This window comes from Dermochelys coriacea, chromosome 1 (genome assembly GCF_009764565.3).
Source record: "Dermochelys coriacea isolate rDerCor1 chromosome 1, rDerCor1.pri.v4, whole genome shotgun sequence".
NCBI lineage: Eukaryota > Metazoa > Chordata > Testudines > Dermochelyidae > Dermochelys > Dermochelys coriacea.
In genome coordinates, this window is record NC_050068.2 from 153,770,856 (window position 1) to 153,798,815 (window position 27,960).

The window sequence follows — 27,960 nt, forward strand, 5'->3', positions numbered from 1 at the left end:
TCTCCGTTTTGCTAGTTCTCCAGTTCCCACACAGCTTCCAGGGTAATTTCTAAAGTAAAAAACAATCAGAATTTTTTTGGTGGGGATGCACCCTGCTCCCATGTTCAGCGGCTTTCTTTATACAACATAAGGGCTCCAATCCTCCAGAGACCCATGTGGTCAGACCCCAATGCCTTCATGGAATCCCATTGACTTTAAAGGGTTCTGTCAGGCAGTTTGCTTTGCAGGATTGGGGCCCAAAGAAGGATTTAAAAAAGGCACAAACCCCAATTTTAAAACATTTCTATCACCTTCAAGGTCACCTTGAAAAGGGATGGAAATGCTCAGAACACCCCAAAAAGCTTCAAACAACAATTTGATTTGTATAGGAAAGCCAAAGAGTCTAGTCATATAGAAGATGGAGAGCTGCTGAAACTTAATCTTTTATAGCAAAATCACCACAACAAATGGTTGATCTTCCAAACCACCACACAAGAAGAGCAGGCAAAGGCAGCAATCACTGCACCATTAGTCCCCGCGGAGAGCAAATCTGGCCAGGCACCATTTAGTCTTGCAGCTTGCCTTTGAGGAATGGGCAATCTCACCAGTGAGTGCCCCTTTTGCTACTCAAGGGCCCAGTGTGAAACTCGTGAGGCAGGGAGTCCTGTGAGAGAGTTGGTTAGCAATGAGGAGGACACCAAGTTATTTTTTCTAAAAAGTAGCAGTGATATGAGAGCTGATAAACTGCAACAGAAAAATCATTCAGCAGGTGACACCCTGCTAATGACAAAGTCAAGAGCTTGCGGATGCTCTTTTTCATTCCAGTTGAACAGGAGGTGGGACACACCTTGGGAGAGCAAGTACAAAATGAAATCTGTTTTCAGTTCTCTCCCTAAAGATTGTATTTCTCAGACTTCCAGCTGTGTAGGCTTTCCCTTCACACACAGCCTCAACTGTCACTGCTTACACTGCCTCCGGTTCCTGCTCCTCTTGTTTGAGTGGAACCAGGGAGTTTTCACCTTCCTCATCACTGTACATCCTTTTGCTTGATCCTAACTACACAGCCAGAACACCATGGCAGCCGCACACTTGCAGGGCAGCCAGGGTGCTAGGAAATAGTAACCAATGGGTAGAGCAAAGCAAGCACATAACTGGAGGCTCAGAGCATCACCTTTAATATGGAATGTCTAGTCTGAGGAAAAATGTGTTTCAAAGATATTCCTGAGCCTGCCTTTCCCTCATGTTTTTCCATCAAATCCATTGCAGGAATGGCTTTTTAAATACTACACTTTACTTTTAACTGCTGATAGTTCTCCTTATATTAAAGCACCTACCCAGGTCACTAGTGGAATAAATATCAAAATGAATGGACTTATCCCAGGAAAAAGAGGCAAAACCTATGGACATTGCAATGCCTCAGACAACTAACCACTCCTCCTGCTAGCTGGCAAACCTGCTTGCAGTTCTCCCAAACAAACAAGCCAATCTCCCGCCCAGCTGATAGACCTGCCAACCCCCAAAGCATCCCAGGATCAGTCCTAAGGTGGGACATTACCTAGACATTAATTATGGTAATACTGAGAAAGACTGACAAAAGGCAGAAACATTCCTAAAAGAATGTAGTAGCGATAAATTCAACAGGATTATATAGGAACCGACAGAATTTGAGAGAGATTAAATCCATTATAGAATTCCACAGGAGGCCCTAGGGCAAAATAACCCTTCTTGAGTAAATTCTGTAGGATTCTTCCATGAGAGTTCCTGGTTCTCCTTTAGTGAAACTGTATTTTAATGGGTCATTATTAGCGGTCTGGCTAGATCTGAGGCATAAATTAGTCTTTTGGTCATAATTAACATTTACTAACTGCTCTTGTTTCTCTCTCTCCTCTTCCCCCTCCGTTACCTGTGTGGCAATTGTATTGCTCCCACTACCAGTCATTCTATGTATCCCTCACATCCATGCTGTGTGGGCCTGCGTACGTTCCTGCCCCGCCAACTGCGTGTGCACCCAGGAGCGGAGCTGTTCCGTCCTGTGTGACCGTGCCGGCCTTCTTCAGATCCCCAGCGACTTCCCCTGTGAAGCCTCCTCTATCAACCTGGATAAAAACAGTATTAAATTTGTCTCAGAGAGGGCCTTTGGGACCCTGCCTTCCCTCAAATCTCTCTCACTCCAGCACAACAACATCTCCTTCATCACTCCCGGGGCTTTCAAAGGGCTACCCAGGTTGACTGAGCTTAAAATGGCTCACAACGAATACATCCGCTACCTGCACACTCGCACTTTCACTGGCCTCAAAAGGCTTGTCAGACTAGACCTGGCTGACTGCAATCTTTTCAACATCCCAGACAGGATTTTCATAGAGCTCCCTGCCCTTCAGGAACTCTTCTGTTTCCAGAACAATTTCCGAAGGATCCCTGGAGCCATACGAGGCATGGAGAATTTGACCCATGTTTACTTGGAGCGAAACAAGATAGAAGCTGTAGCCTATAATTCTCTGCAAGGCCTCACCAGGCTGAAGTATCTTAACCTCCAAGACAACAGAATAAATGTCATTCATGACCAAGCCTTTCAAGATTGTCAGAAAATGGAGTATCTCTATCTGAATGACAACTTATTTAGTGACCTCCCAGAAAAACTCCTTTGATGGGCTGAGATGCCTGAAAATGCTCAATCTTGGTGGGAACTTTCTCAGGAACGTGTCCAACACCTGGTTCCGGGACCTGGTTGAACTGGAGGTTCTGTACTTGGACCGAAACAGGGTCAACTACATTGAAGAAGGGGCTTTTGAAAACCTAACCAGCCTGGTCTCTTTGCATTTGAACAGTAACAACCTAACCACCCTGTCTTTTTCTGTCTTCCAGCCAGTCTATTTCCTGGGAAGGCTCTATCTTTTCCGGAACCCCTGGGAGTGTGACTGCAGGCTTGAATGGCTGAAGGAGTGGATGGAGAATTACAGACTTGTCAGAGATATTCCTTGTGTCTCCCCCTCCTCAGTAGCTGGTATTGACTTGGCGGATGTGCTATTTGACAAATCACCTGAAGGTTATTGTCTTGACCCAGTGGAGTTAAACGTCACGTCATACAGCCCAACCCCGACTGAAGAGCCTCACTCTACCACAGAGAGCAAGTTCAGCAACCTTATCTCCAAGCTTCTGCTCCAGGAGGGCCTTCCCGAGGGGATGGCAAACACCTCTGAAGTATTAACCAACATCACCCTGTTGGACAGGCTAGGTGATGAGGTTTCTTCAGGGGTGGGGGAATATACTATCTCCTGCTCTTTCCACCTCCTGGCACTCATTACAGCTCAAGCAGTGATGGTTCTGCAGAGTAAATAACCCAAGGGCTGCCTCAAGCACGTTGCTATTTAAGAACCGAGTTTCTGTAGAATGTAGTCATTAGAGAGGAGCCGATGCTGCAGAGTTCAGATGCTGATCTGACTCCAAATTTCCCGGCAATACAGTGGGTGTTTGGGTCCAGGAGTTCGGTTTGGGCCCATCTTTGGAAGTAACTAATCTCCTGGAGGCAGGGATTTTATCTTTTTTGTGTTTGTAAAACCCCATGTACATTGACAGAGCATTATGAGACAGCAGCAATAAGGAGTTTGAGCAAACTATTGTCTTTGGGACAGCAGCTTTCCTCCGCTAAATGTGAACTGAAAGGGCACCTTACTGAAGACGGCACTGCAGCATATATTCATTGAGGGCCAATCCTGATTCCCTGCAAGTCTCTGGAAAAACTCTCATTGATTTTCATGGGTGCAGGGATTGGGCTCTAAACTGTGAGCCTCACCCATAGATCCTGAGACACATAATGAACCTGATCATTTGCTTATATTGTTTTATGCTGCTATAACTCCATTGACTTCAGTGGAGTTACTTCTGATTTACACCAAGGTGGGAGGAGAATCAGATCTATTATATTCAACATGCACACCTGCTGCACTACACAGTGTGCACAATGCCAAGAGGAAGGGGGGAAGTGAGAAGGTCGGTAGCCCTGCGCTAAGGTCTGTGGTTTATCAGTCACATTAGAAATTGCATTTGGGAAAAGCAAGCCATTTTGACTGTGCCTACATTTTTCTCATTCTCCCACTGCTGCTCTAACATAGTGTTTTTCCATGACCGGTTTGTGGACTGGTTCCAGTCCCTGTGATTGTCCTGACGCATTTTAGAAAGGCAGCAAGCCGGTTCCTAGTATCAAAAAGGTTGAGAAACACTGCTCTAGCACCTGTACAGCTTCAGTGGTGCTAGGAAGAGTGAGCACGCTCATGTAGAGAGGGTAGCAATGCTTTTTCCAACTTGTTGTCTAACCCTCCTCAGAGCAGATTTAGATGACATGGGCAAAACCACCAGTGGCCTTTCTATATTAGCCCTCCCATCTAATACCAGTGGAGCTGTGCTGGTGATAGACCAACAGTGGGGGCACCTGAAGAAATATGGGTTTAAAGCAGGCTTCCCTGACCTGGTAATTTCTTTGGGGCCTGTATGTGGGTATACAAACACAAACCAACCCCCCACTCTGTGGGGAGGAAAAAACTAAAAGGAAAATAGACAAGAGACTTTGGGGAATAAATGGCTGAATGATGGTGTGTAATACAGGACTTCACCACACAAAAACTAATTTTAGCAGTTTCCCTGTGCTTAAATCTGTGACTGGCTATTACCGGGAAGAATTGGGGAAACAGAGAGTTTTAAAAGGGGCTTAAAAATATGACTGATTCTGCATGTAAGTCACACAGGCCAACCACAATAGCTTCCACTGGGCCATTATTTAACAACTCATTAGTGGTTGTGTCCTCAAGGAATGTGACCATTCCGAGTTAAACAGGTCCACTCCTCGTTTCTGCCGAGCCCCTCACAAGTGAAAAAAGGCAGCAATGGATGTGGTAATTAGGCCACAACTTTATTCACTTAAAATATCTGGCAGTAAATTGTACAGTGCAGGTCACCATCCTTTCCTTAATCATTTCAAAATAATCTCCCACCCAGTCCCAGTGCTGGACCCTGCCACCATCTTCTTGTACAAGGTAAAAGAGGACTCTAAGAAGTGGGGTTGGTTCCCTGCTGTTCCAGACACAGGAGCCCAGTACTGTCCTTCCTCAGCTTCTTTAAAGGGAGCTAGAAAAAAGTGTGTGTGGGGGGGAAGGGGGCGGGGGGAGTCAGCTCTCTGCTGTACCAGACATAGGAACTCCAACCCCCCCCAACCCCTTCCTCAGAATCCTTAACGATGCTTTCTTTCAGATCTTTTTTTCTGTCTGTTTTAGTGGGTGACTGGACCCTTCCATAATGCGTATGTGCACTGGACACCTGCCACAAGTTTTACCTATTAAAGGGTGATATTATGACTTAACCTCCCTACCCCACTGTACTGGGTGCCAGATCTGCTGTGGGAAAGGTGAAAAAAACCACCCTGTCTTGGCCACACGGGCAATGAGGAAAAGATTCCTGCCCAGCCCCCAGTGAAAAAACGGGACTAGCATTATGCCCACAAGAAGGTCATGAGGAAACCCAGTCCTCTTGCAAGTTTCATGGGAGATGGGAGAAATCATGGCCATTTAGCTCATGCAAAATGACTGTTCAGCTCATGAACTTCCAGCCCAGTTGGTTTCTAAAAGCAGAAGGATCTCCTTCTCAGTAAAGTGTACCAGCCAAAACAGGGGTCTCTCGTGGCTTAATGATAAACTCTATTGGGTTCTGGTATTATTTACCCCACCTTTTCAAAGAAAAACAACTGCATGACAATTAACAGCCAGCAATTTCTGGTGGAGTGGTAAATATTCCCAAATTAAATCATGTTAGTGGAGGTAAACTCCTGATCTTTCTGTAGTTATATTCAATTTTTTTCCCAGTGAGGATGCCAGATGGTTTTATAAATGCCAGTTTGACCTGTTTGGTGCCTTAAATTCAATGACTTTGGCTTTCCAGGCTATTTATGAATGCATTAATCTTCTTAAATGCTAAATTCATCTGTGGATTATAAATGGTTGTTTTTCAAAACCTTACCAGCCAAATGCTGTAGACTAAGTTGAAGATTTCTTTAGAGGAGCATTATTTCACCCTGTCACTGAAGGTTTATCAATAGAAATTTGACACAAGTTGCTAGTGCACTGGGCACAGTGGTTATTTTTCATTTCCTACAGATAGATATTTGTTGTATGAACTGAGTATTTTTATTTTCTGCTCCAAGATACACAAAAACTGAAGGGCATCTTATTGTGCAATTGTTACAGGGAAGCAGAATGTCGATTTCAAGTTAACTCTTGCTTCAAAGGTCTTTCTTTTTAATTCCGAAGAGGCAGGTTAAGCTCTGAATCTGAATCAACTCAAAGTTTATGATTCAGCTGTGACATCTGAGAAACAATAATGTGGGATGAGGAACAAGCCACCACAAACGACATTTTACTGCTTGATAACAACAGTTAGAAATTCAGAGTGCTGGGGCAGTGGTCTTAATTCCTTACAAATTAGGTAGCCAAATAGTCTTACCATTCCCAGAAAGCTTTTTTCTGCAATATTGTAATAAATCTGTGGCTGCTTAGGAACTTTATAGTTGTTAATATGCCGTACAGTGTAGCCACTCAACTTCACTGCACCACAAAGGCCAGAGCTCATCTTCTCCCAGTTGAAAAGCCTACCTCAGCTAAAAAGCAATTGGCATGTTATTACCAGTATAGAGAATATGACACACAGTTGAGTAGTTCTAATTCTGTTGAGAAGAGGCCATAGTATGTGTATGTACACACACAGGCAAATTCATTAACTTGAAACAGTTTGATTCACATTGTTAATATACTTCCTTAACTCTGGCTGACTGACTTGGTGACTGTTAGGGGGCTTATTCCTTCACCCATTTACTTCCCTGGTCCTTCTCGCATGAACAGAGAGCAACAATACCCGAAGTCCAAAGGTGCAAACAATTTGATGTTTATTGGGGTGAACTTCCAGCAAGCATGATTCCAGTTTCCTTCCTTAGTGTCCCCCTTCCCAGCTCTGACACCACAGAGCCTTACCTGTACCCCTGTTCCCATTCCCCTCCTTAGCAAAACATGATTCCAATTTCCTCACCCCCATTCCCTGTTCCCATTTCCCACACCCACCCACTTCCTGACTGACTGCAGACTATATAGTAAATATGAGTTGAGTTCTGCTTAGCTATACCTTAACCAATCATTTTCCTGAAATTTAACTAACCAATCCTAACATATTGTAACATGATTATGTAAGCAATTATATCCCATCACCTTAATTAGTTTACACCCAGCAAAATTAATTATACAGCAGACAGAAACAATCACAGAACCAGACAGAGATTATACAGACAAACAATAATAGCAAAGTGGGAACTATAATGACAAAACAATACAGAAGTGAGGATTTCACATCCTAGCTATTGATAAGTGAGTTCTTGCCAGACAGGATGCTATCAAACTAAGTTTCCTTTTACATCTTCTAGGCACTTCCCTTTCTCTGGAGGCGATAGGCGCTATCAGGACAGGATTGTATTCCTAACGGGCCCAATAGCACCTTCTTTCAATGTGACTAGGTTGGAATGTGAGGAGGTGACCGGTCGCTTCCCAGCTTATGGCTGCTTCTGTTGCTTAGCCAGAGGCCTTAGCCTAAGAACAGGGCCTTAGACTGTCACAGTAAGAGAAGGACCTTGCACTGGCAGACAGTGATTTTGATTCTTTTATACCTCTATAACTAGCTAAGTGATAAGAATACACCTAAATTCTTAGAGTATAGGCCTTTACAGACAGGCCTGAATATCTCTATCCTAACAGTGACTCCTCCCCCAGCAAAGAAGAAGTCTGGAAAATAAAGGGCTATGTTTCATTAACCAGTAGTTGCAACTGAAAGCCTGGAAGGAGATTTCAGTGCATCATGGGGATTTTAAAGCATGTGTTGGGCTATACATGACCTATTTGTTTACCTTTCACCAAGCTTCTTTCTAAGACCCTATGTTCTTAACATACAGAGTAATACACTGAGGCATCTAGTAACAGTAAAACTGTTTTTAAATGATAACTTCTGTTGAGTAGGAGGCAAATTAAAATGGAGTCTTAACTTTGGTTCTAATAGTTTGACTTTGTTCTAGGGATGGGCTCAAGCTGCAAAATTTGATGCATAGGTGCTGCTGCACCCCCCTGGCTTGAAGTTGTTTCCATCATATACAGGGTTTGCAGTTCAATTCAATGGCTCTCAGCACCCTCACTATAATAATTGTTCCAGCGCCCCTGCCTAGATGGAAAACAACCCCGAAGTTGGGTGTTGATGAGATCTGGGATGTTGGCTTGGGCCATTATATGATAGATACTATTTGCAAAATCTAGCTCTGGATTTCAGATACGTCCAACATTAATATGGGGCTTGGGATCAAGCCCAGCTCTACTTTATTCTGCACATTTATGGAGAAAACTTCTCCCACAGGATCCTTTTAAGGCCTTCACTGAGCCCAGATGTTCCTCTTCCTTGTTGCACATAGTCAAGGTGTACTGTTGTCCTTAAAGTAGGCTAGAAGAGGTGTTTACACTGATGTCAGCTGAAAAGCATCAGACTCTCACAGTGAGGTATGCAGGCTCTTGCAAGATTTTTGGCAGCATAAGTGGTAATTCAGTTTAATAAGTGAATAAATACTAGTATATACTTCTTTGCTGATGTTCCTCTGTCTTTAATAGTAGCAGCTATTAAACTATGCGAGAGCAGGGGCTGAGTAGGGTAGAAAAGAAGAACTGTGTTGATTATGGACATCAACCTTTGACCCCAGATTTCTATGGCATCTGCCCATGTCATTGTAACTTCCAGAAGCCTTCAGGAGACTTACACTAGAGGAGCAGCTTGGTCCATGTCAACCCCAGGATCAGGGGAGCACAAAAGCCACCTTGGCTTTTCACTTCCTAAGCTGTGCGGTGAACCTCTCGTTTATAAATGAGGACCTGTGCTGCAATATGTAGCTAAATCTAATCAGCTAACTGTACTGAAGTATGTGGATCCAATTTAAATGGCTAACGTTGTTCAAATTCTCACTGAGGAGGTAAACAATGCAGCAGACCAATACCTATTCCTAGCGATAGTTTTCTTCTATAAATAAATTATATTTATTTGGTGAACGTAACTGTATGAAATAGACTCTTATTAAAGAGTTGACACTAAGCTCCAATACCAGCTGTAAAGACATATTGAAATAACAGAAACACTTACAGAAAGAAAAGTTTTAAACAAATGATCATGAAATCAGACTTGCATGCAAATTCCCAAGCCCCACTTTGAGAAACTCTTTGCCTTAAAAGGAGGAAGAGAGACAAAACTTGTATTTACAGCCCAACGTCATATAGAGGAGATGTCAGAGGGCATTACTTAAACCCCTTCAATTGCTTAAAAAAATCCTGTTTCAGGAAAAATTCAGCAAGTGCTTTGCACCAGTCAGTGGTGATGGCTGTAATTTGTTGTCATGCCCTCTCAATGGGGACTGAATTTTCCCTCCATGTAGCTCTTAAATCCCACTGAAACTTTATCTTGAATGCTTAATGCATATGTCTTGTGCAGGTCCTCTGGCAGAGGGAAGAATTTCACTCCGAACACCCAGCCCACAGGGTAAGGACCAAACACCAAAAATATTCTTTACTAGGCTTTACCTTACCTTTCAGGTTTACGGGCATTCTCCATGCTTACTATTCTTGGTGTTTTTTTTCTTTTGGTATTTTATTCATTCATTTCTGCTTTACCTTACACACTTTACTACTTCTCCTTAAAAGCCTAAAAACGACCACTCCAATATGTCTGACCTGTTGGTTTACATCTGATTGATCACTAGACTGCTGATAATATGCAGTAGGACATCACAGATACTTGTCCACGTAATAGTATGCTGCCTGGTAGTGACTGCCATGTTATAGTCTAGATTAATTGACATTTTCAATATAAACCACAATTTGGGGGGTTTAATAGGTCAGCCTTTTGAAAAAGTCTCTTTCAGAAATTAGGTATTAATCTTACATGGTATATACTCTTTTGGATGAAGACCACATCTACAATTGTGGTTGAATTGGTTAACATAGCCCTGATCCTGGATCACGACCTCTGGGCACCATTAAATAAATAGCAATTAAGTGCTCAGTTCAGATATGATGTGACCAAAATGATTTCAGTAGATGCCCCCCGTGCATATTTTTTCTGTTTTCAGCAATAAAAGCAGAGCTGATACAAGGCTTTAGACGCTTTTATGCCACACTAACACTAGCGCACTAAGCTTTAAAAACAAACGTTGCAAGGATGTGACATTAGAGAGGCAAGCATTTTGATATTCATGGACGAAAATCAAACAAAAGCCAAGGGGCTGTTTTCAAGACAGCATGTGCAGAGCTTTGCTTTTTTGTCATGAAAAAATCATTTGCACAGGCACTAAAATGGGGCCTTGCCTTTGTCAGAAACCTCTCATGAGTAACCTATGTATTGGAAGGAGGATATGCAGTTAATATGAAGACAAGACTGAAAAGAGAACACTAGCAATACTAGAAAGAAAAACTCTGAAGTTGTTGTTACAACATGAGGAAGGCAAAATTGTTTTAAAAAACCTCAAAATGTACATCAATTCAAATTGAGACACAAACCAATTACTGGTTTCAGAGTAGCAGCCATGTTAGTCTGTATCCGCAAAAAGAAGAGGAGTACTTGTGGCACCTTAGAGACTAACAAATTTATTTGAGCATAAGCTTTCGTGAGCTACAGCTCACTTCATTGGATGCATTCAGTGGAAAATACAGTGGGGATTTTTATATATACAGAGAACATGAAACAATGGGTGTTACCATACACACTAACGAGAGTGATCAGGTAAGATGAGCTATTACCAGCAAGAGAGCGGGGGGGGGGGGGAACTTTTGTAGTGATAATCAAGGTGGGCCATTTCCAGCAGTTGACAAGAATGTCTGAGGAACAGTGGGGGGTGGGGGAGGGGGGAATAAACATGGGGAAATAGTTTTACTTTGTGCAATGACCCATCCACTCCCCAGTCTTTATTCAAGCCTAAGTTAATTGTCTCCAGTTTGCAAATTAATTCCAATTCAGCAGTCTCTCATTGGAGTCTGTTTTTGAAGTTTTTTTGTTGAAGAATTGCCACTTTTAGGTCTGTAATCGAGTGACTGAAGAGATTGAAGTGTTCTCTGACTGGTTTTTGAATGTTATAATTCTTGACGTCTGATTTGTGTCCATTTATTCTTTTACGTAGAGACTGTCCAGTTTGGCCAATGTACATGGCAGAGGGGCATTGCTGGCACATGATGGCATATATCACATTGGTAAATGTGCAGGTGAAAGAGCCTCTGATAGTGTGGCTGATGTGATCAGGCCCTATGATGGTGTTCCCTGAATAGATATTTGGACACAGTTGGCAACGGGCTTTGTTGCAAGGATAGGTTCCTGGGTTAGTGGTTCTGTTGTGTGGTGTGTGGTTGCTGGTGAGTATTTGCTTCAGGTTGGGGGCTGTCTGTAAGCAAGGACTGGCCTGTCTCCCAAGATCTGTGAGAGTGATGGGTCGTCCTTCAGGATAGGTTGTAGATCCTTGATGATGCATTGGAGAGGTTTTAGTTGGGGGCTGAAGGTGATGGCTAGTGGCGTTCTGTTATTTTCTTTGTTGGGTCTGTCCTGTAGTAGGTAACTTCTGGGTACTCTTCAAACCAATTACTGCAAGCAAACAGGTGTAATGTTCCACACTTCCTTTAGACTTAGCTCTTCCGGGCAGGGACCATGTCTTCCTCTGTGTGTGTGCAGCACCTAATTCAATCCTGATCAGAGCCTTGAGATGTTACTGTTACAAAAAGAATACACCATAAACCCTAAATCACCCTCCCCATCCTTCAGAATTTCACCCAGAGGCCCATTTTCAGGGTCATTCAGCCTAGTGGGCAATTTTAAGCAGCAGAAGTATTATTTTTATTCCAGTAGCACCTAATGGTCTCAATTGAGATCAGAGCCCCATTGTGCTAGGTGGCATACAAACACATAGTGAGGGACAGACCTTGGCCCAAATAGCTTAAATCTAAATAGACAAGACAGACAATAGAATGGGAGAGGAAACAGCGGCACAGAGGGGTGACGTGACTTACCCAGGTTCACCACAGCAGGTCAGTGGGAGAGCCAAGAACAGAGTCCAGGTCTCCTGACCAGTGCCCTGTCAGCAGGACCATTGCATACTTTCTGTTCTCCACAGGCAGCCCACTTTTCTGTTGGTTGAATTAATACCAATATATCCTCTCTACTTTGCAGACACACTATCAGTCCAGCTCTGGCGGGGAGTGAATGTCAGACATCTCCACCTGCAGAGTGTTTACGTAAGGTTCAGGGACTGTCAAACCATTAAAGGCAAGAAAATTCAGAGTTAAAGCTGCAGCCTAAACACTGCCTGGCTCTCTGAGCTGAGTCACAGAACACAACTATAGTCACCGAGGTTGTGCCTTACTTAGACAGATGCTTAATTTTATTTTAACCAAGTTTTTTTTTGGTTGCAGTTACAACTTCACATTTTTTCCAGGCCATTACATCATATTCTACCTATTATTACATATTTAGGGCCAGATCCTGCAAATCCTTACCTGCGTTAATAGTCTTTACTTATGCAAGTAGTTCCTTCAATAGGACTGCTCACATGAACCTGGATTTTCAGAAGTAGGCCATAAGATAATAATTTTCTTGGGGCAGGAACTTAATTCTCCTGTGTCTTGAACAGAGCTAAGCACAATTTCGACATATAAGAAATCACAACTAGTGCACTTGGCTTCATTTGCTGGGATTCTCAGCAGCTAGAAAAGAATGCATGGAATATCATTTATTGCCCTGTAAACTCTAATAAGTAGTGATGCCCTGACTAAACCCTTCAGGCCGGACTCACATCTGGAATTCCACTGCAGCTTGTGTGTGTCTGGTGAGAAGGATTTGATCCACTTGACAATTCTGAAAAATCCCTATTGAGGTAAAGCTAAGTATGCAAATTCCATACAATGTGAAGATTTGTACAGCACTCAAACCATGGCAAAAATGGAATGCACAGCTGGAACAAACAACTATGAAAAGTGAATTACTGCACTTCCGCAGAAGCCATTTTTCAAACTAACTGCCTGAAATCAGAAAAATAAGTAAATAAAAATGTGAATAGGCACCAGTACACACACAGGATTAAGGGCCTGATCCAAAGCCTATTGAGGACAATGGGAGTCTTTCCATTGGCTTCAGTGGGTTAAGACCAGGCTGCCTTAGGTGTCTGCAAATACAACATTAAAAAAAAAAGTCATTGAGTTCATTGTGTGGCATAAAGTCATGTACAGGAGAGTTGGAACACTTTCCTGCTGTCCTTCAGAAATCAGCATAATTAAGGCTACATTAGTTTACATACTGTAAAAATAAAATTAACTGCTCTAGAACAGAGGAATCCCCAAATTGTCACATCAGGTTATGATTTGGCAGAGATATTAAAACCCTCCAGAAACAGAACTCAGCACTAACAGGGTGACAGACACTTTTCTACAGCAGTGTTGTTCTAATGAACAACAATGAACTATTTTTTGGCAGCAGGAGAGAGAATGAGTAAGATATTTCTTCCCTCTTCCTCCAGGTGAGTCCTAGGAAAAACCCAGTGTGCTTGAATTAGACACCAGCTTACATCTGGAGTAAAAAGAGCAAAAAACTTATTTACATACTATTTTAGGGATCATCTCATAACTGAATTATCTTGAGCCACCTGCTTAGACAAATGTCCTTTCCGCCTTTTATACATTGTATTTATGGATTATTTTCTCCAACTCTGAAATGACAAAAGCCCATTTCTAAAGTTTCCAATGTTCAGTCTCCTGTGTTCAGTCTATAAATAATATGGAGTTTCTCTAATCCCCTCCGTGCAATGGATAACTTCATAGAGTGCTTCATTGACTCATTTACTTATGCTTCAGACACTTAGTCATTACATCAGTTTTATACTTATTCTGGCAAGCGGGCAGAGGAACAGCCACGAGCTCACGTGTTCCAAAGGTACATAAATAGATACACATTTAGGAGAAAGCAGGAGGTGTATGAAGAATTTGAAGTTTTTAAAATTCTCCTTAGTTCTGGTGGTAAAGGACAACCTCCAAACACCAGTGTCACTGTACATGCTCTACTACTGCTAATAATACACTGCTCTACTACTTAAATTGGATATGGTGCAATTTACAATATCCCCAACTCTCCCTTTTATCACGGAGACAATACTTCCAAAACTAACTTTTTATTTTTTAAATAAAAAGGCAGTAATAGGAGGGATGGGAACATTTTATGAAAAACAAATCCTAGAATCAGGTTTGCAATTGTAATGTGTCCATACCACAATTAAACAAACAGGATGTCCTGGTATTAGCACAAGGTAATTGTGCTACTTTAGCATGTCAACCTTTCTCTCCCAAAAAACAATCCACAGCTGTCCTGGTCACAGGTGACCTTTCAGAAGATAATTTAAACCACAAATCCCTCAAATTGTGTATCTTTTTAAAAAGGTGGGCACTCCCTGTGGTGGCATCTATGGCTCTAAGGCTGCATCTACACTGCAAAAAAAAAGGCGTGTTCTTAACTTGGGTTAGCTAACCTGTGGTGGCTAATGTATTAAAATAGCAGTGAAGACGCAGCAACTCAGCTTTTAGCTTGGGTTAACAGCTCAGGTTCAACCCCAGTTTCCCTTGTAAGCTTTAACTTGACCTGCTAACCAGAGTTAACAGCCAAGTTGCTGCATCTCCACTATTTTAACCTGAGGTAGTTAACATGGTTTAGCTCACTTAAGAATGCACTTTTTTTCGCCAGTGTAGACATACCCAATGTAGCTCCTGCCGCACAGAAACCATGTTTTCTCCTCCTCACTATCCTGGACTATTTAATTAAAAGCAGTAAAAGTGAAGGCTCCTTCAGTCTGAAGTTAAAGGTGAGTTACACTTAAACACAAACCAGCTCCTTCACTTCCTTTGGCTTATTTCCTCTGCACTGGTGAGAAAATTAGTGATGGTTACTTGCCAGGGACATATTAACTTTGCAACTGCCATACTTCGCTAATACCAAACACAAACCATTATGACAATGTTCCATGAGAAGATGCACCTAGATCAATCTCTTGAACAATACTAACCGCTGGTTCAACATGAATACACCCTCTGGGCTCACCTAGCATAGCTGGTGAATCTCTTCATTCTATCTCATCTCCAAAAGAAACAGACAACTTTAAGGAAACAGGACATCACATTTCGGGGCCAGCCATTCAGAGATGCCAAGTACCCACAACTCCCAGTGACTGCAGTTGGAATTGTGGCAGCTCAGCACTCAGAGATCCTAGAACAATTTGTATAGTGGGGGAGCTGAGACCCATTGAACCAAATTACAAACCCTGTATATGATTGAAACCACTTCAAGATGGGGGAGTGTCCAGCACTTACATCAGCACTGCTAAAATACAGACACTTACTGCCATGGCATCGGTTTCCCTATATCAGTGGCCAGTAATAGATATGGCATGGGAAAAAAATCTCATTTCTTTCTAGAACTAGAGGATTAAGAAAACTACATTTCATAAAACTAAGAAAAGGCTATTTGTGATTAATGCTGGTAAGTCCCCAGCATGCCTGGCTGAGGTTACTGCTAAATGAAACATCTTTCCATGGTAAGAACTAAAATTCTCTGTAATGTACAGGCTTGGGAAAAGAGCTAGAAAAGCCTTTAAGACCAAGGCTAGATAATCAGAGGTTAAAAGCTTCTTTCCTTGTCTCGGCACTCTAACCCCTCTTACAAAGGATTGGAGTAGAACAGAAAGCAAAAATTGTTGCTGGGTGCACTAATAGTACTTAATTGAAAGCCAGAAGAAAAAATGTCAAGAATTATATTTGTAACCTGCTTAGAATATTTCTATATAATATTGGGAAAAAATTGCTCTCCCTTAGTTAACCTAATGCGCCCACCACCCTGGTGTCTGGGTGCTATTACGTGAAGCAACCCCCAGGGTATGTCTACACTGCATGTGTCCCCATATCCTGGCTCACGCACATGCAGTCCCACATTAGCCAAGCCACTAACGACTCCACGCTGCAGAACCGCACCCATACCAGACCCATTATACCTGCTTGACTGGACCTAAGAAAATATTTTGTAAGCAGCAGAGTTGCAGTATATTTTACTTCTAATTCATCTAGAATTCATTAGAAAGATTTTGTAGGTTTCCTTGTTCTCTAGAAAATCTTGTATATCAAACATGTTACTGCTTAGATCCAGGTTTTAACTGCCTTAAATAAGAGCACCTAGGCTTAATCTTAGTAGAGTAGAGCAAGACCACAAAGTACTTGGACTGGATATTTTTATCTACATTTTGAAAGGTCAACTTTATGTTCAGCAACTTTTCAGCTTCCAGTAAGGTGGTTTTCAGTTTTCTTTGAGCAAAGAATGAAAAATAAACAACAAGTTACAGTTTGCATATGTAAGTATTTTTCCTATTGTGATTTTTAGTAGCCATATTTAAGGTGAAATTTAGAGGACACACCTTTCATTTTTAATAATGACGAAACATATCTGAGAAGCATTAAAATGGAGCAAATATTTTAAATCTCCTAGGTTAAAACATACTGCTAAATGTGCCAGGAAGCTACTGATCTCTGAAGTTAAGAGAACATGGCAATGCATCTTTCTTGACCAAAAAACCCACCCAATGTCCAAGGATTAAATCTAGAAGGGAAGGGAACAGGAGACGTCCTTCTGCTATTAAAAAGCTGTATGTGTATAGTTGCCACAACTTCCTAACTGGCTACTGCTACAATTCTATAATCTTATCACCCTGAAACATAAAATAACAAGGGTTCTGTTTTTATGACGGAAATGGAAACATGTTAAAAGAACATTTAATAGAGAATCCTACAACTTCTAACTCCACAGGCAAGAGGCAGATGGAAAATGCAGCATACTGGAAGGATCATATTTACTTAATAAACCATCTGATGCTAAGAGCCCCAGTGCACAAATAACTTAAAGAATGATAAAGAATCGGAGCCAAAGACTGGTACAACTCTCTTATTCCAGGGCCACTTCTGAGTCAGTCCTAACATAATTTAAAGTAGCCTAATGTCCGCTTTAAGTTAGGTTGGCTGGCTACAGCCCCTAAGGGTATGTCTACTCTGCAAAAAAAAAAAAAAAAAAAAAAAACACATGGGGCAGTGAGACTCAGACCCCAGGTATACAGACTCGGGCTCATGCTACAGCCCTAAAAATAGCCACGTAGACATTCCCACTAGGTCTGGGGCTCTGAAACTGGGGGAAGGGGTGGATTTCTTTCTATGTAAGGATAACCACATAAGGTATTAGCATCTTCAGGCTCTGAATCCACCGCCTCCCAGAGTTTCAGAGCTGAAGCGGGAATGTTTACTTGGCTATTTTTAGTGTCGTAGTGTGAGTCCAAGTCTGCACACTCAAGCTCTGAGATTCACTGCTGCAATTCTCTCCCCGCACCTGCCAGTGTAGACATAATGTCAGGGGCCACCCTTCAGCTGGGGACAGCTGAAACGCAATGAGCTGCATCCCCTCACCACTAGTTCTATAGCTGTTCGTCTTCCCCATGCCAGGGAAACCCTCAGCTGGGGAGCTCTGGCAGCTTTCGGCTCTTTTTGCCATGTGAGTGGCATAAATGGAACAGAAAAGGCATCTAGATCTGATCTAGAATTCCTTAAAGGTAGGCTGATCTCGGTTGGACATATTGCATCAAGAAACAAATCTATCCAACGATCTGTTTACTGAGACAGAGACTACTGTATAGCACTGCCTAAATGAGGGACTCCACTTTCTTCCCTCCCACAAGTCAATTACATTAAATCACTGCTTATTAATAATATATAAAGTAGTAGACTTCTCTTTCTAGGAGGCTGGTTGTAAAGAATCTCCAAGTAATTCAAATTGACAGAACCAGAATGTCCTGCTTAGTCCAATTTTCTTTCTGGTGAATTATGGCCTAAATAGCATCCAAGTTACCCTACAAATACCTGTTTAACTTTACGAACACTGAAGATAAAGAAGGTGTCAATGAAGTCAGAGATATAGATACTTACCACAGAAGACGACTTGTGTTTCTAAGAACAGGAATTCTTCCTGGCTGCATTTTGTTTAGTCTGCTCATCTTCGTGCTTTATCAGGCATATAGGTAGACTGAGAGTGTCCTGACCTAGCACTGAGCTGAGCTGTGGCTCGTGCCACCATATGAAGAGTTGGTCTGCAAGAATGTCTGCTCAAATGTGACCGTAATTACAGTGGTACTGCACTAGTGAATGCAGACAATTGTTTCTGGATTTTCACTTACTACCAGGGTCACAGTCTATTTTTAAAACATTCTGGAAATGCTAAGGCCAGAGTAGATGAACAACTTCCAACAATACACTTTTTGCTATCCCTTGTTAAACGATCGATGTCATGCTTTTGTTGGGGCTACATAGGTGAGGGTCCATAAGAACCTTTTTGTTAGCAGATTTCCAACAGCCTGTATACAAACATTGCAAATATAACTAAGTCAAAGGACTCAATTACAAAATGTTTATTCTGTGACTGGGACATAACACAATTCTAGTGTATATTGTAGATGGGTCCTGTAACTGGAGTAAAGCCTTGGATCAAGGTTCCATCTACACTACAGACTGGAACTGTGTTGTGACTGGTTCACAGAATAGCCATGTGGCAACCCGGCTCATCAAGCTGTATCTGAAGTGTTGGTGGACCCTAAGATACTCTGTTGCTGTCTAAGGACTTTACAAGGAGAAAAGGGAGCAGAATCAGCATGGTCTGTGCAGCAGGGGGCAGGAGGAAGGACAGTATCATCCTATATACTTTAAAAGCTTTTAGTCTCTTGAGAAAAGGTTTTACAGTGAGAACATACCTTGATTATATGCAGTGTTCACAAGCAGTTGAAACAATCTGCAGGTAAATCACATTTTAACTTTGAGGATAAATTATAACATGGCCAGGAAAGGGTTAACACACAAGTTAAAATTCATGTTATACAATAAAACAGACAACTGAGTTCTTAGGAGAAAGACTCTGGATCATCATATGTCTGTCGTCTGTAATCAGGTAGTTTATGATGTCATGAATTGTGGTGATGATGCTCAGTTTAGCTCAGCTACTTTAAGAGGAAATGTAAACCACCACGCCAAGGGGAATGAGATGAGGAAACAGAAACCACAGAGCTCTGAAGTGAATAAATGGCTGAATTTTCTTTCTTGGGCTTTGCTCTTGTTCATAAATTGGTCATGCTGTGTTTATGAAGTTTATGTGCTCAGCAGAGCCCCATGATAGACATGTATTCACATCAGAGCCTTTGATTAATTCAAGTATGGTCAAGAAAGGTTTTTTAAAATCTAAGAGTGAGCTGACTGTTTTCAGAACTACTTGAAGAAATCTATGATGAAATGAAGGACCCAAAGGCATTTAATTGTTGAACACATAAAAGGAAGTATATTTAAAATAAAAAAAATTGGTCAGACTGTAGAGTCAGTTACCATTTTTAAGGAATTTACAGGGCTGTTGTAGATGAGTCTTTTGGAATAGCCAGTTAATCGCATTGCCTAAACTGGTTTCTTCATTGCACAGGATTTTCTCTTAAAATGTGTGCATTTTTTAAACAATTACATACATATTAAAAATCAGCATTTCTTTGCTTAAACTTAATTAAAACGTTAATACTCTCAGACAACACAGATCTGAAATGGTGAAACCAGTAATTTCCCCCGCCCACCTTACAACAAATTAAATTGAGACAAAATTACAAACACGTTTCACTACATGATTATTATTAATAAAAATCATTTTTTTTTATAAAGTTGCCCAAAATGCAAGGGATGTGCATAGGTTTACAACTTAGTCATAATAATATTTTATTTTATTCCCTTGGGTACGTTTTCCCATGAACGGAATGTATTTTGCTGTAGATTACAGGTTTTTTTTTTCAACACAGATACACCAACGGCATGAACGCTTGCGACTGTCCACATGCATTAAGGGTCAAGACCCAATTTCAAATCTCTAAAAGGTTTACAGAGTTCTTCAAAGAGACAGTATCACATTATCTGGATGTTACATAAAAGTACTATTCTAAAAAAAAAAAGGAGCAAAGAAAGGCCTTTAAAATTTATGAATTTGTTTTGTAATCACTAGACTAATTATTTCAAATAAATAAAGGAAAGCAAGGTATCCCAATCCATAAAATCAGACTCTAAATAGAATGTAGTGTTCCACCCCCAAGTTAAGGTAACAGAATCATTTATTATTATTATTATAAAATAGATTATAGAAAGCAGCATCTATTTTGTGCAGTTTTTAGGGGCCTTTGAAATAAAAAGCTATGATTTCCAAAAATATAACATTCCAAAGGATTGAATAATACATATATTGAAACATACTTTTTATTAAAGTTTAGGAGAACTGATTAAAAAAAGATACTGTCTCTTTAAATTAGTGTTTAATTTTTTTTCTCCTCCTATCTATTAGGACATGACAATAATTATAAATTTAGGTCACACTACATCTAGGTAGTCTCTAGGGGCCAAGATCTGTTGACACAAGGTCAATAACAAAGAGGTTTTCCATGTATGAGGTGGTTCCCAGTATTGATAAAATTCTTCAGTTATCTGGTAAAAGGCCTAATAGACCCAGGAGACTGGAACCCACTGTGATGCTGTACAAACAAGCTCAATGGCTTCCTCCAGATGTCTGATTGTTTCATCAATTTCATTGTTGATAATTGTTAGATCAAAATAGTGTGCATATGTTCTCTGTAAGATTTCAGATTCCTTTTGCAGGCGCTGAAGAGATTCATCCTGCACAATGATTGGAAAAGAAAGCAAGAGAGAGAAATTAGATTCTTTTTTTCAGTTTTCTGTTTGTTGGTTACGGAGAAGGAAACAGCAAAAATAAAACCTAATCTAAGGATTCATGAATGACTTATGCCCCCTACATAATGTCAAATTCCATGCATGTTACAAGGAAGAAATTGTAACTTGCTTCACCCTTGTAGCTTTACACAAAATCACAATCCATCAACGGAGGTTACTCAAAACACATCAGGACACTTATCTAATTTGTGGGAAGGGTTAAACAGACATGGGCTAAAGCATAAGGATTACAAAAAATAAAAGTAAGAACCAGTACAAACATGGAAAAAGCGTCAGTTCATGAATGAAAACATAACCAGTTCACAAATACAAGCTGTTTGGCATCTATCCAGACATTGATACTGGAAGCATGACAGGATGAGTTTTCAAGTATCAGCTGTTTTTGGACAATTTCTGTAATATCTATTACTACTCAGCATCAGTCTTCGAGTTTCACTTCCTTTTACTTTAATAAATAGTTACTGTGGACAGTCTAAGGAAATTCTCACTCTATTAATTTCTAATTTCTCTTTCATTATTCAACTCTCTTCTAACATCTTATGGTCTATCTGTATTCTAATTCTAAATTCTACTGGTGCAATTCAAGCCCACCAAGAATAGCTGCACCAGTGTTACCACCTCCACCTCTTCTGGGAGTTGTGTCGGGAACCTGCCCTAAATTGAGGCCAGGTTATCATATATAGCCTTTGGAATCATATTTTGTGGGTGCTCCTGCCATGCTCCTCCAAGGCCAGTACTGCTCACATTCTGGGCTTCCAAATGGAGCAGTGTTGCAGGAGGCTTGTGCTATGGATGACTCTCTCTCTCCCTCCCCCTGCTGCCTCGGTTCTGTGGTGAGAATGAATGATGGGAGTTTAAACTCTCTTCTCACAATTCCCTAGGGATACCAGAAGATCATCTGAAATTTCCCACAAGCCATTGCTTCTAGGAACTGTGGAATAGGTGCCCAGGAGGCAGTGCAAATGAAATATAATTGCACAGTGCAATACGGAAATGGGACAAAACTACTCCCCAAACAATATGGTCAGTGTGGTCATGCTGCATTGTTAGTACCTACCCTGGTGTTATCCCACCAGTTCAGTTAGCAATGGTTCAGTTCTCTATGTACTAAGAGATGCAGCCCAGCACTCCAGTGCTATAAAGCACAGAGCAGCACTGACTGGTCTTTTTACTTGAAGTTATTTGGGTCACAAAATTTGATTTCCAGAGTCTTCATATTACGAGGTCAACTGGGTTCCCTTTCTTCAACCGACCAAGTATCTGGGATTGCACTGAATAAAAAAAAAGATGTGAGGCTGCACCTTTTGGGGAATCCGAAAATCAGCATTCCGTGGGAGGAAACTGGAATGAGGCACTTTTCCTTTCCTGTACCATGAAACTAACCATTTCCTTGAGTACAATTCTAGATCCTGATAGGAGCTGCTGCTTTCCTGAAGCATTTCAAACTGTACAGTCCCCACTAGTCAACAGAAGGTTACCCACTCTCTCCATATTTGAAAACTACATTCAAACATAAATGTAGCCAAGTGCTCCTCACACAGACGTGTACAGAGAATGTCCTTTTAAGGAGTATTATGCATCCAAACAAGCACATGAGGCTTCTGTGAAAAACAATGATATGTGCAGATTTGTCCTATGCTATTCTCAAGTCAACTACTGACAAAGAGAGACCTTAGATTGTGCTAAATACACCACTGGGACATCTAAAACAGCAGCAACCATGGCAAAATCCTCAACTATCATAAATTACCATAGCTCAACTGACTTCAACAGAGCTCCAATGATTTCTGCAAAAGAAAAGGAGGACTTGTGGCACCTTAGAGACTAACAATTTTATTTTAATTTTATTTTATTTTATTTATGCTCACGAAAGCTTATGCTCAAATAAATTTGTTAGTCTCTAAGGTGCCACAAGTCCTCCTTTTCTTTTTGCGGATACAGACTAACACGGCTGCTACTCTGAAACCTGTCTATGATTTCTATCAGCTAAGGATTTGACCCCTTGTGTTTAATCTATAAAGTGAAAAATTATATTTGTACAAGTGCTACTTTTTTTGCACTTTCAAGATATCTAATTAAAAGGTACATGGTACATTTTATGTCTGTAACCTTAATGTTCTTAAAAATATATAGTATTGGACACTGTATATTTCAAATGAGTATACATCTGAAGCCACTGGTCTAATACTGTATGTCAGAATATAAAAAGTTTTAGAACTTGGGACACAAATGTAGGTTTTCACAGTCAGTTTCATGCCTGTGTCAGCAATATGCAGTAAATTTATGGATATAAATTTTTATCTACACTTCCTATTTAATAATGATAAATTAGGAGAGATAATAGAAATCTGCAGGGAATCTGTAAAACATGTGGGTATTTCCTTTCAAAAAAAGAAGACAGGAAAAGAATGAGAAGAGTTGTTCTCAAATCTTTACTTCTACTTGGCTCTGGCCCTAGATTTTGCAAAAACAAAGATGGTATTTCAAAAATATCTATTAGATTATAACATTTAACTATCATCGTTGCTCCTAAGTAATATTTTATAGACAACTAAAGAGACTGCATTTTGGGAGACCTACACTACTTACACTTACCCCCATGGAAATGTAAAATGTTACTTTTACCTACTCCTGGGGGAATTCTGTGCCAAAAAATTAAAAATTCTGCAGCAAAATATTAAAAATTCTAGGCACAATATTATAAAATTCTGCATATTTTATTTGTCAAAATAATGTAATATAATCACTCTGGTTTCAATTATTTTGGTAATTTATTTCAACTACAATACAATGGATGGAGAATTGAAGTGGGGAGCATTGTAGGAAATTCCCAACCCCCCTTGCCTAACAGTAATGTCACTAGGTTTGACCCTTTATTTCTAGTTATTAGTCAACAAACACATGCAGCCATATGGTCAGTATTACAACATAGGCAACTGAAGAGCAAGTGAAGGCTGGGGAATCAAACTCACAATTTATATTGACTACTGACCATCTCCAGAAAGGTCAGTAGGAAACAGTTTATCGAGCTGATAGGAAAATTTTCAGTCCAAAAATTTAGACCAGTTCTAATCACTAAAGCACCATAAGCATTTATAAGGCCATACTGTCCTTTACACCACTCTGGCAATGTAAAGGAGCCGTAAGACATTTACACTTGTTTTATACTCCTGGGGGAATTCACAAAGAGAATGGGAACAATTCACTAAGCAGGCAGGCTGCTACATTCTGCTCTGCCTGATGGGACAGTGCCTGTCCCATGCCTACCTCCTCAGAAACACCCTGAAGCCCCTCCAAGCCAAGCAAGCTGCAATAGCAAGTGAGAGGGACAGAGTGCCTCTCTCTTTCACACACATGACTCTACAGCCCCCCGCCCGCCTTGTCAGTGATTTACATCTTTACTGGCTGCTCCAGGTACCAGAACCAATCTGCCTGCTCTGCCGGGGAGGGGAGGATGATTGCTTTTGCAGATTCCCTTTGCTTCCCTGCCAGAAGTCATTTTTCTGCAGGGAAGCAAAGAAATCTGCCGGGGACATGAATTCTGCGCATGCGCAGTGATGCAGAATTCCCCCAGGAGTACTTTTTCTCCCACATTCTTGAGAACAATAGTAAGTCTTTTACATTATTGAATTAAAGATTGACCTGAGCTGCAAAATTCTGAAGTGGATCCAAACTTCCTCAAAGTTTGGGGAGGAGGAGCCAGTTCAAGGTTTTTGGTTTGGGCCCACCTCTAATTTGAATATATGACAGAATTATCTCCGACCTGCATATTCCAAATTTACAGTACTATTTGTGCACATGTTCTTTAAAAAAAACCTGAATATCAGAATGCAAGATATATATACAGCCACACTGGATAACAGCTTTCGCTAAATATTTCTGGTAAGGTGATTAGCAATTAAAGGATTTATGTCACTTAGCATGTAAGTGGCCATAATCAGGCTTCAAAGCTAACATCCCATTAAGACTTCTCTTTACATTGTGAAGGTTAGCTTGGCAACCAGACGGGTTGTATCATTTTTTGTTTTTAAATTAAAATTTTAAAACTAGAGATCTGCAAGGACATTTGAAATCTCTAAAATTTGTATTTTTAATTGTACCAGGCAGTAACACATTTCAGGTCATGCATTTCTGGGGATTATTACATGTTTTGTGGTTGATGACAGCAAGCATTTGGCTTTGTGCTTCATAAAATCACCAGAACCATGCAATATTTACCCAGAAAGGCACTGTATTTTGTGTCTTTACTCAGTCACAGTGGAATCCCTCTAAATTGGAGATATTGCACATGTATTCTACAGTTGGTTAAAATGGCTCAACCGTGCGTTGAAGGATAAAGCTGTTTGAACCATGTCAACCACAAAGTCATAATGTGCATTTCCTAGAGTAGGAATAAAAGTCTCTGGGTTCACTTGTTTTTGAGGCTATCCTTTTAACTTTTTTCTTTTTGCCAATGAATAATCCTTCCATTTGAATGAGCTTTAGCACAGATGTCTGAGATCTTTATTACTTAATACTTTTATTCTAACGGCAAAAGTAATGTTGAGTGGGAACAAGGATGTCTACGTTCTAAATCTATTAAAATAGTCAGGATTGCATCTTATCGGGTTCTAGCTGGTACTTACAGGCAATTTTCTGCACCATTTTGGCAGCTATGTAAAATGAATACAAACGCAGGAAAATGAAAAGAAAGGCAAAGATGATAATTCAAGAAAAAACATAAGGAAAAAAGACTGTCATTTACAGATGTGTTTGTGTCAGGTGTTTGTAAAAATGAAACAAAGCAGGATAAACAGGTCAAGAGAAAGGGCTATTCTTTACGCAAATGAATCTTTTTTAAAGTAAAAATGAATGAGAAATATAAAGCATGCACACAAAAACCCAGTTTGCTGAGACTCATCATACCACAGCTTCTGTATATATTCCATTCCCTCTCATGCAGCACAATAGATCCAGGTAAGTAGGACCCAGATTGCATTAGTGTCCACTCTTATTACTTGTTTTTTAAAGCGAGTGTTAGTGGTTCACAGACAGTGACAGTTTTAGCAAATATCCAAAATATTAAAGCATGACTCCGATTTTGCAACGGAGTCCACCTGGATGAATTTTTATGTCCCACAGATCGAATTGCAGGATCTGGGCCATAAAAAATAAACAGCACAAGAGCATAATAATGAGACTAAATATTTGAACCCTAAACCTTTTTTGGTTTAACTCCCCCTACGTCTTCCATCCCAATGAGGAAAAAAAAGCCCAATCTTGCATGTGCTCACACTGTAGCTCAGTACATCCCAAAACAGCAATTTACTTTCTCATATTAACCCTCCCAGTTCTCCCCCATCTCACATTCTACAACATGAACTTCTGAATGGTCAAAAGAAAAGTACCACTGGTATTTCAGAGTAGGAGATTTGAAACAACACATTGGAGCAATCAGATAATTCTGTAATAACTTTGGGCCAAAAGACGCATGGATTTTTTTTTAAAAGGCAAAAATAGTACTGAAGATCTTCAGGGGCTTTTGTGCATTTACAGTGAGTTGTACAACAACTCCAGCTAAAATAATCAGAAAAGTTGCATAACAATCCAGGACCGATTCTTGCGCTCTTGAGCTCCCCGCCCTAAACAGTTATGCAATCTGCTGTGCAAAAGAATATCTACCATTACAGGGGACTAAGATGCAGCATTTTAATATTTGTCCATATAAATTTACAGTAAATGATAACATCAGCAATGTTTCAGAGGAATGATCACTACATCATTTTAACATAGCTAAAATCAGAATGTTCTGAGACATCTTCATTTCCGTGTTTGGGAAATGTAACACTTGAAAAACAAAAAGGCTTTGTTTTACTTTTTTTTCATAATTTTCTTGCCATTTTACTAATTATTTATGGTATTTGTGTTTGAACATCTTTATCCTTTATGGCCCATCATTTATCTGCAAGAATCTGTAGTGAAGTCCTAATTCTATATTTGTGTTATCACACACATTATGTCTGGGGAAGCCGACTGTTGCTACAAACACAGGATTATCACTTCCCTGCAGGATCAAAGAGATGGAAGAGGGATTTGTTACAGAGAGAAAGTTCTTATTCAGATACAATTAGCACCTTTCTAGAGTGAAAAAAAGGAAGGAACTGGTTATAAATGTTTTGTTTGTTCTGGTTTAAGCTAAATCCTGAGAAAGCCTTACATAAACTCTCTTTGAATCATGAACACTTAACATTTTCTTGCAAGCAGGTATCCATTCCATTTTTGTTCACAATCCTGAGCATCACAATGTTATTTGAATTTAATAAACCAGTTTCTGGTATGTAGCTTTGGGATTTCTTTTCTCAAAGATGAAACTTAATAGCAGCTTCCTTCCTCCTTCTACTTGGGGAGGAAAGAGTGAAGTACATTGAATGACTCAGAAACTGGAAATTCTTGGACAGCTGACCAATTAGTTGGCTCAATGGCCATAGCAAGGATTTTGGAAACAATTCTTTTAGGTAGGGAGGAAATAAAACTGTACAATATATTTTAAAAGGATATCAAATGATCAGTACTGATCTATATATCAGCTGATGTTAAAGTTGTCATGTGAAGAGCTAAGAGTACTATGAAGTGCTTCCCTAGTAGTGACAGTGCATGGATCCTTGCAGCTCAAGTTTATATCTAAACATAGGAAAAATCATCTGTTATTCAGTAAAATCATCTCAATCTTAACTTCAGTGGTGTTCTGATCCCACTATAAAAGACAACTGGTCAGATAAAATGTTGATCTTATTCACATACTGAATCATCCCTTTAATTGTGTCTCCTGATAAAAACATTTACCTGTAATAAGCCTTACCTCATTAATGCCTGGCGTAATCGTAGGTGCAGCAATAAAAACAACAAAAGGAGCAAACTCTGCAGTTCTCAGGACCTTCAGTGCCTACGTAAAAAACATTAAATACTTGAGAAGAAGAACAAATCAATCAACAGGATACAAGTTTAAATATACAAACAAAGGGAAGAACTAACAAGACTCTAGATCAGTTTTAAAATATAACCGAGAAATATTAAAAATTAAGAC

At 40.3% G+C, this 27,960-nt stretch overlaps 2 protein-coding genes across 19 annotated transcripts in view; one reads left to right on the forward strand and one right to left on the reverse strand.

Annotated features, from left to right (window-relative positions):
- Positions 1-570: 570 nt before the first annotated feature.
- Positions 571-5,070, forward strand: NYX (nyctalopin). Its single transcript, XM_043505502.1, is given in 3 exon segments — positions 571-748; positions 1,915-2,615; positions 2,617-5,070. Coding segments are annotated over 3 exon segments (1,578 nt in total). The 3' UTR covers positions 3,316-5,070.
- A 14,368-nt stretch (positions 5,071-19,438) lies between these two features.
- Positions 19,439-27,960, reverse strand: part of CASK (calcium/calmodulin dependent serine protein kinase) — a 407,176-nt gene continuing 398,654 nt past the window's right edge. For all 18 annotated transcript variants that reach the window (XM_038393382.2, XM_038393424.2, XM_038393399.2 and 15 more), the window contains 2 exons: positions 27,736-27,819; positions 19,439-20,822 (listed from right to left, as the gene is read on the reverse strand). In XM_038393382.2, the coding sequence (XP_038249310.1) occupies positions 20,646-20,822; positions 27,736-27,819 (261 nt within the window). In that variant the 3' untranslated portion in view covers positions 19,439-20,645. The remainder of the gene's footprint in view (positions 20,823-27,735; positions 27,820-27,960) is intronic.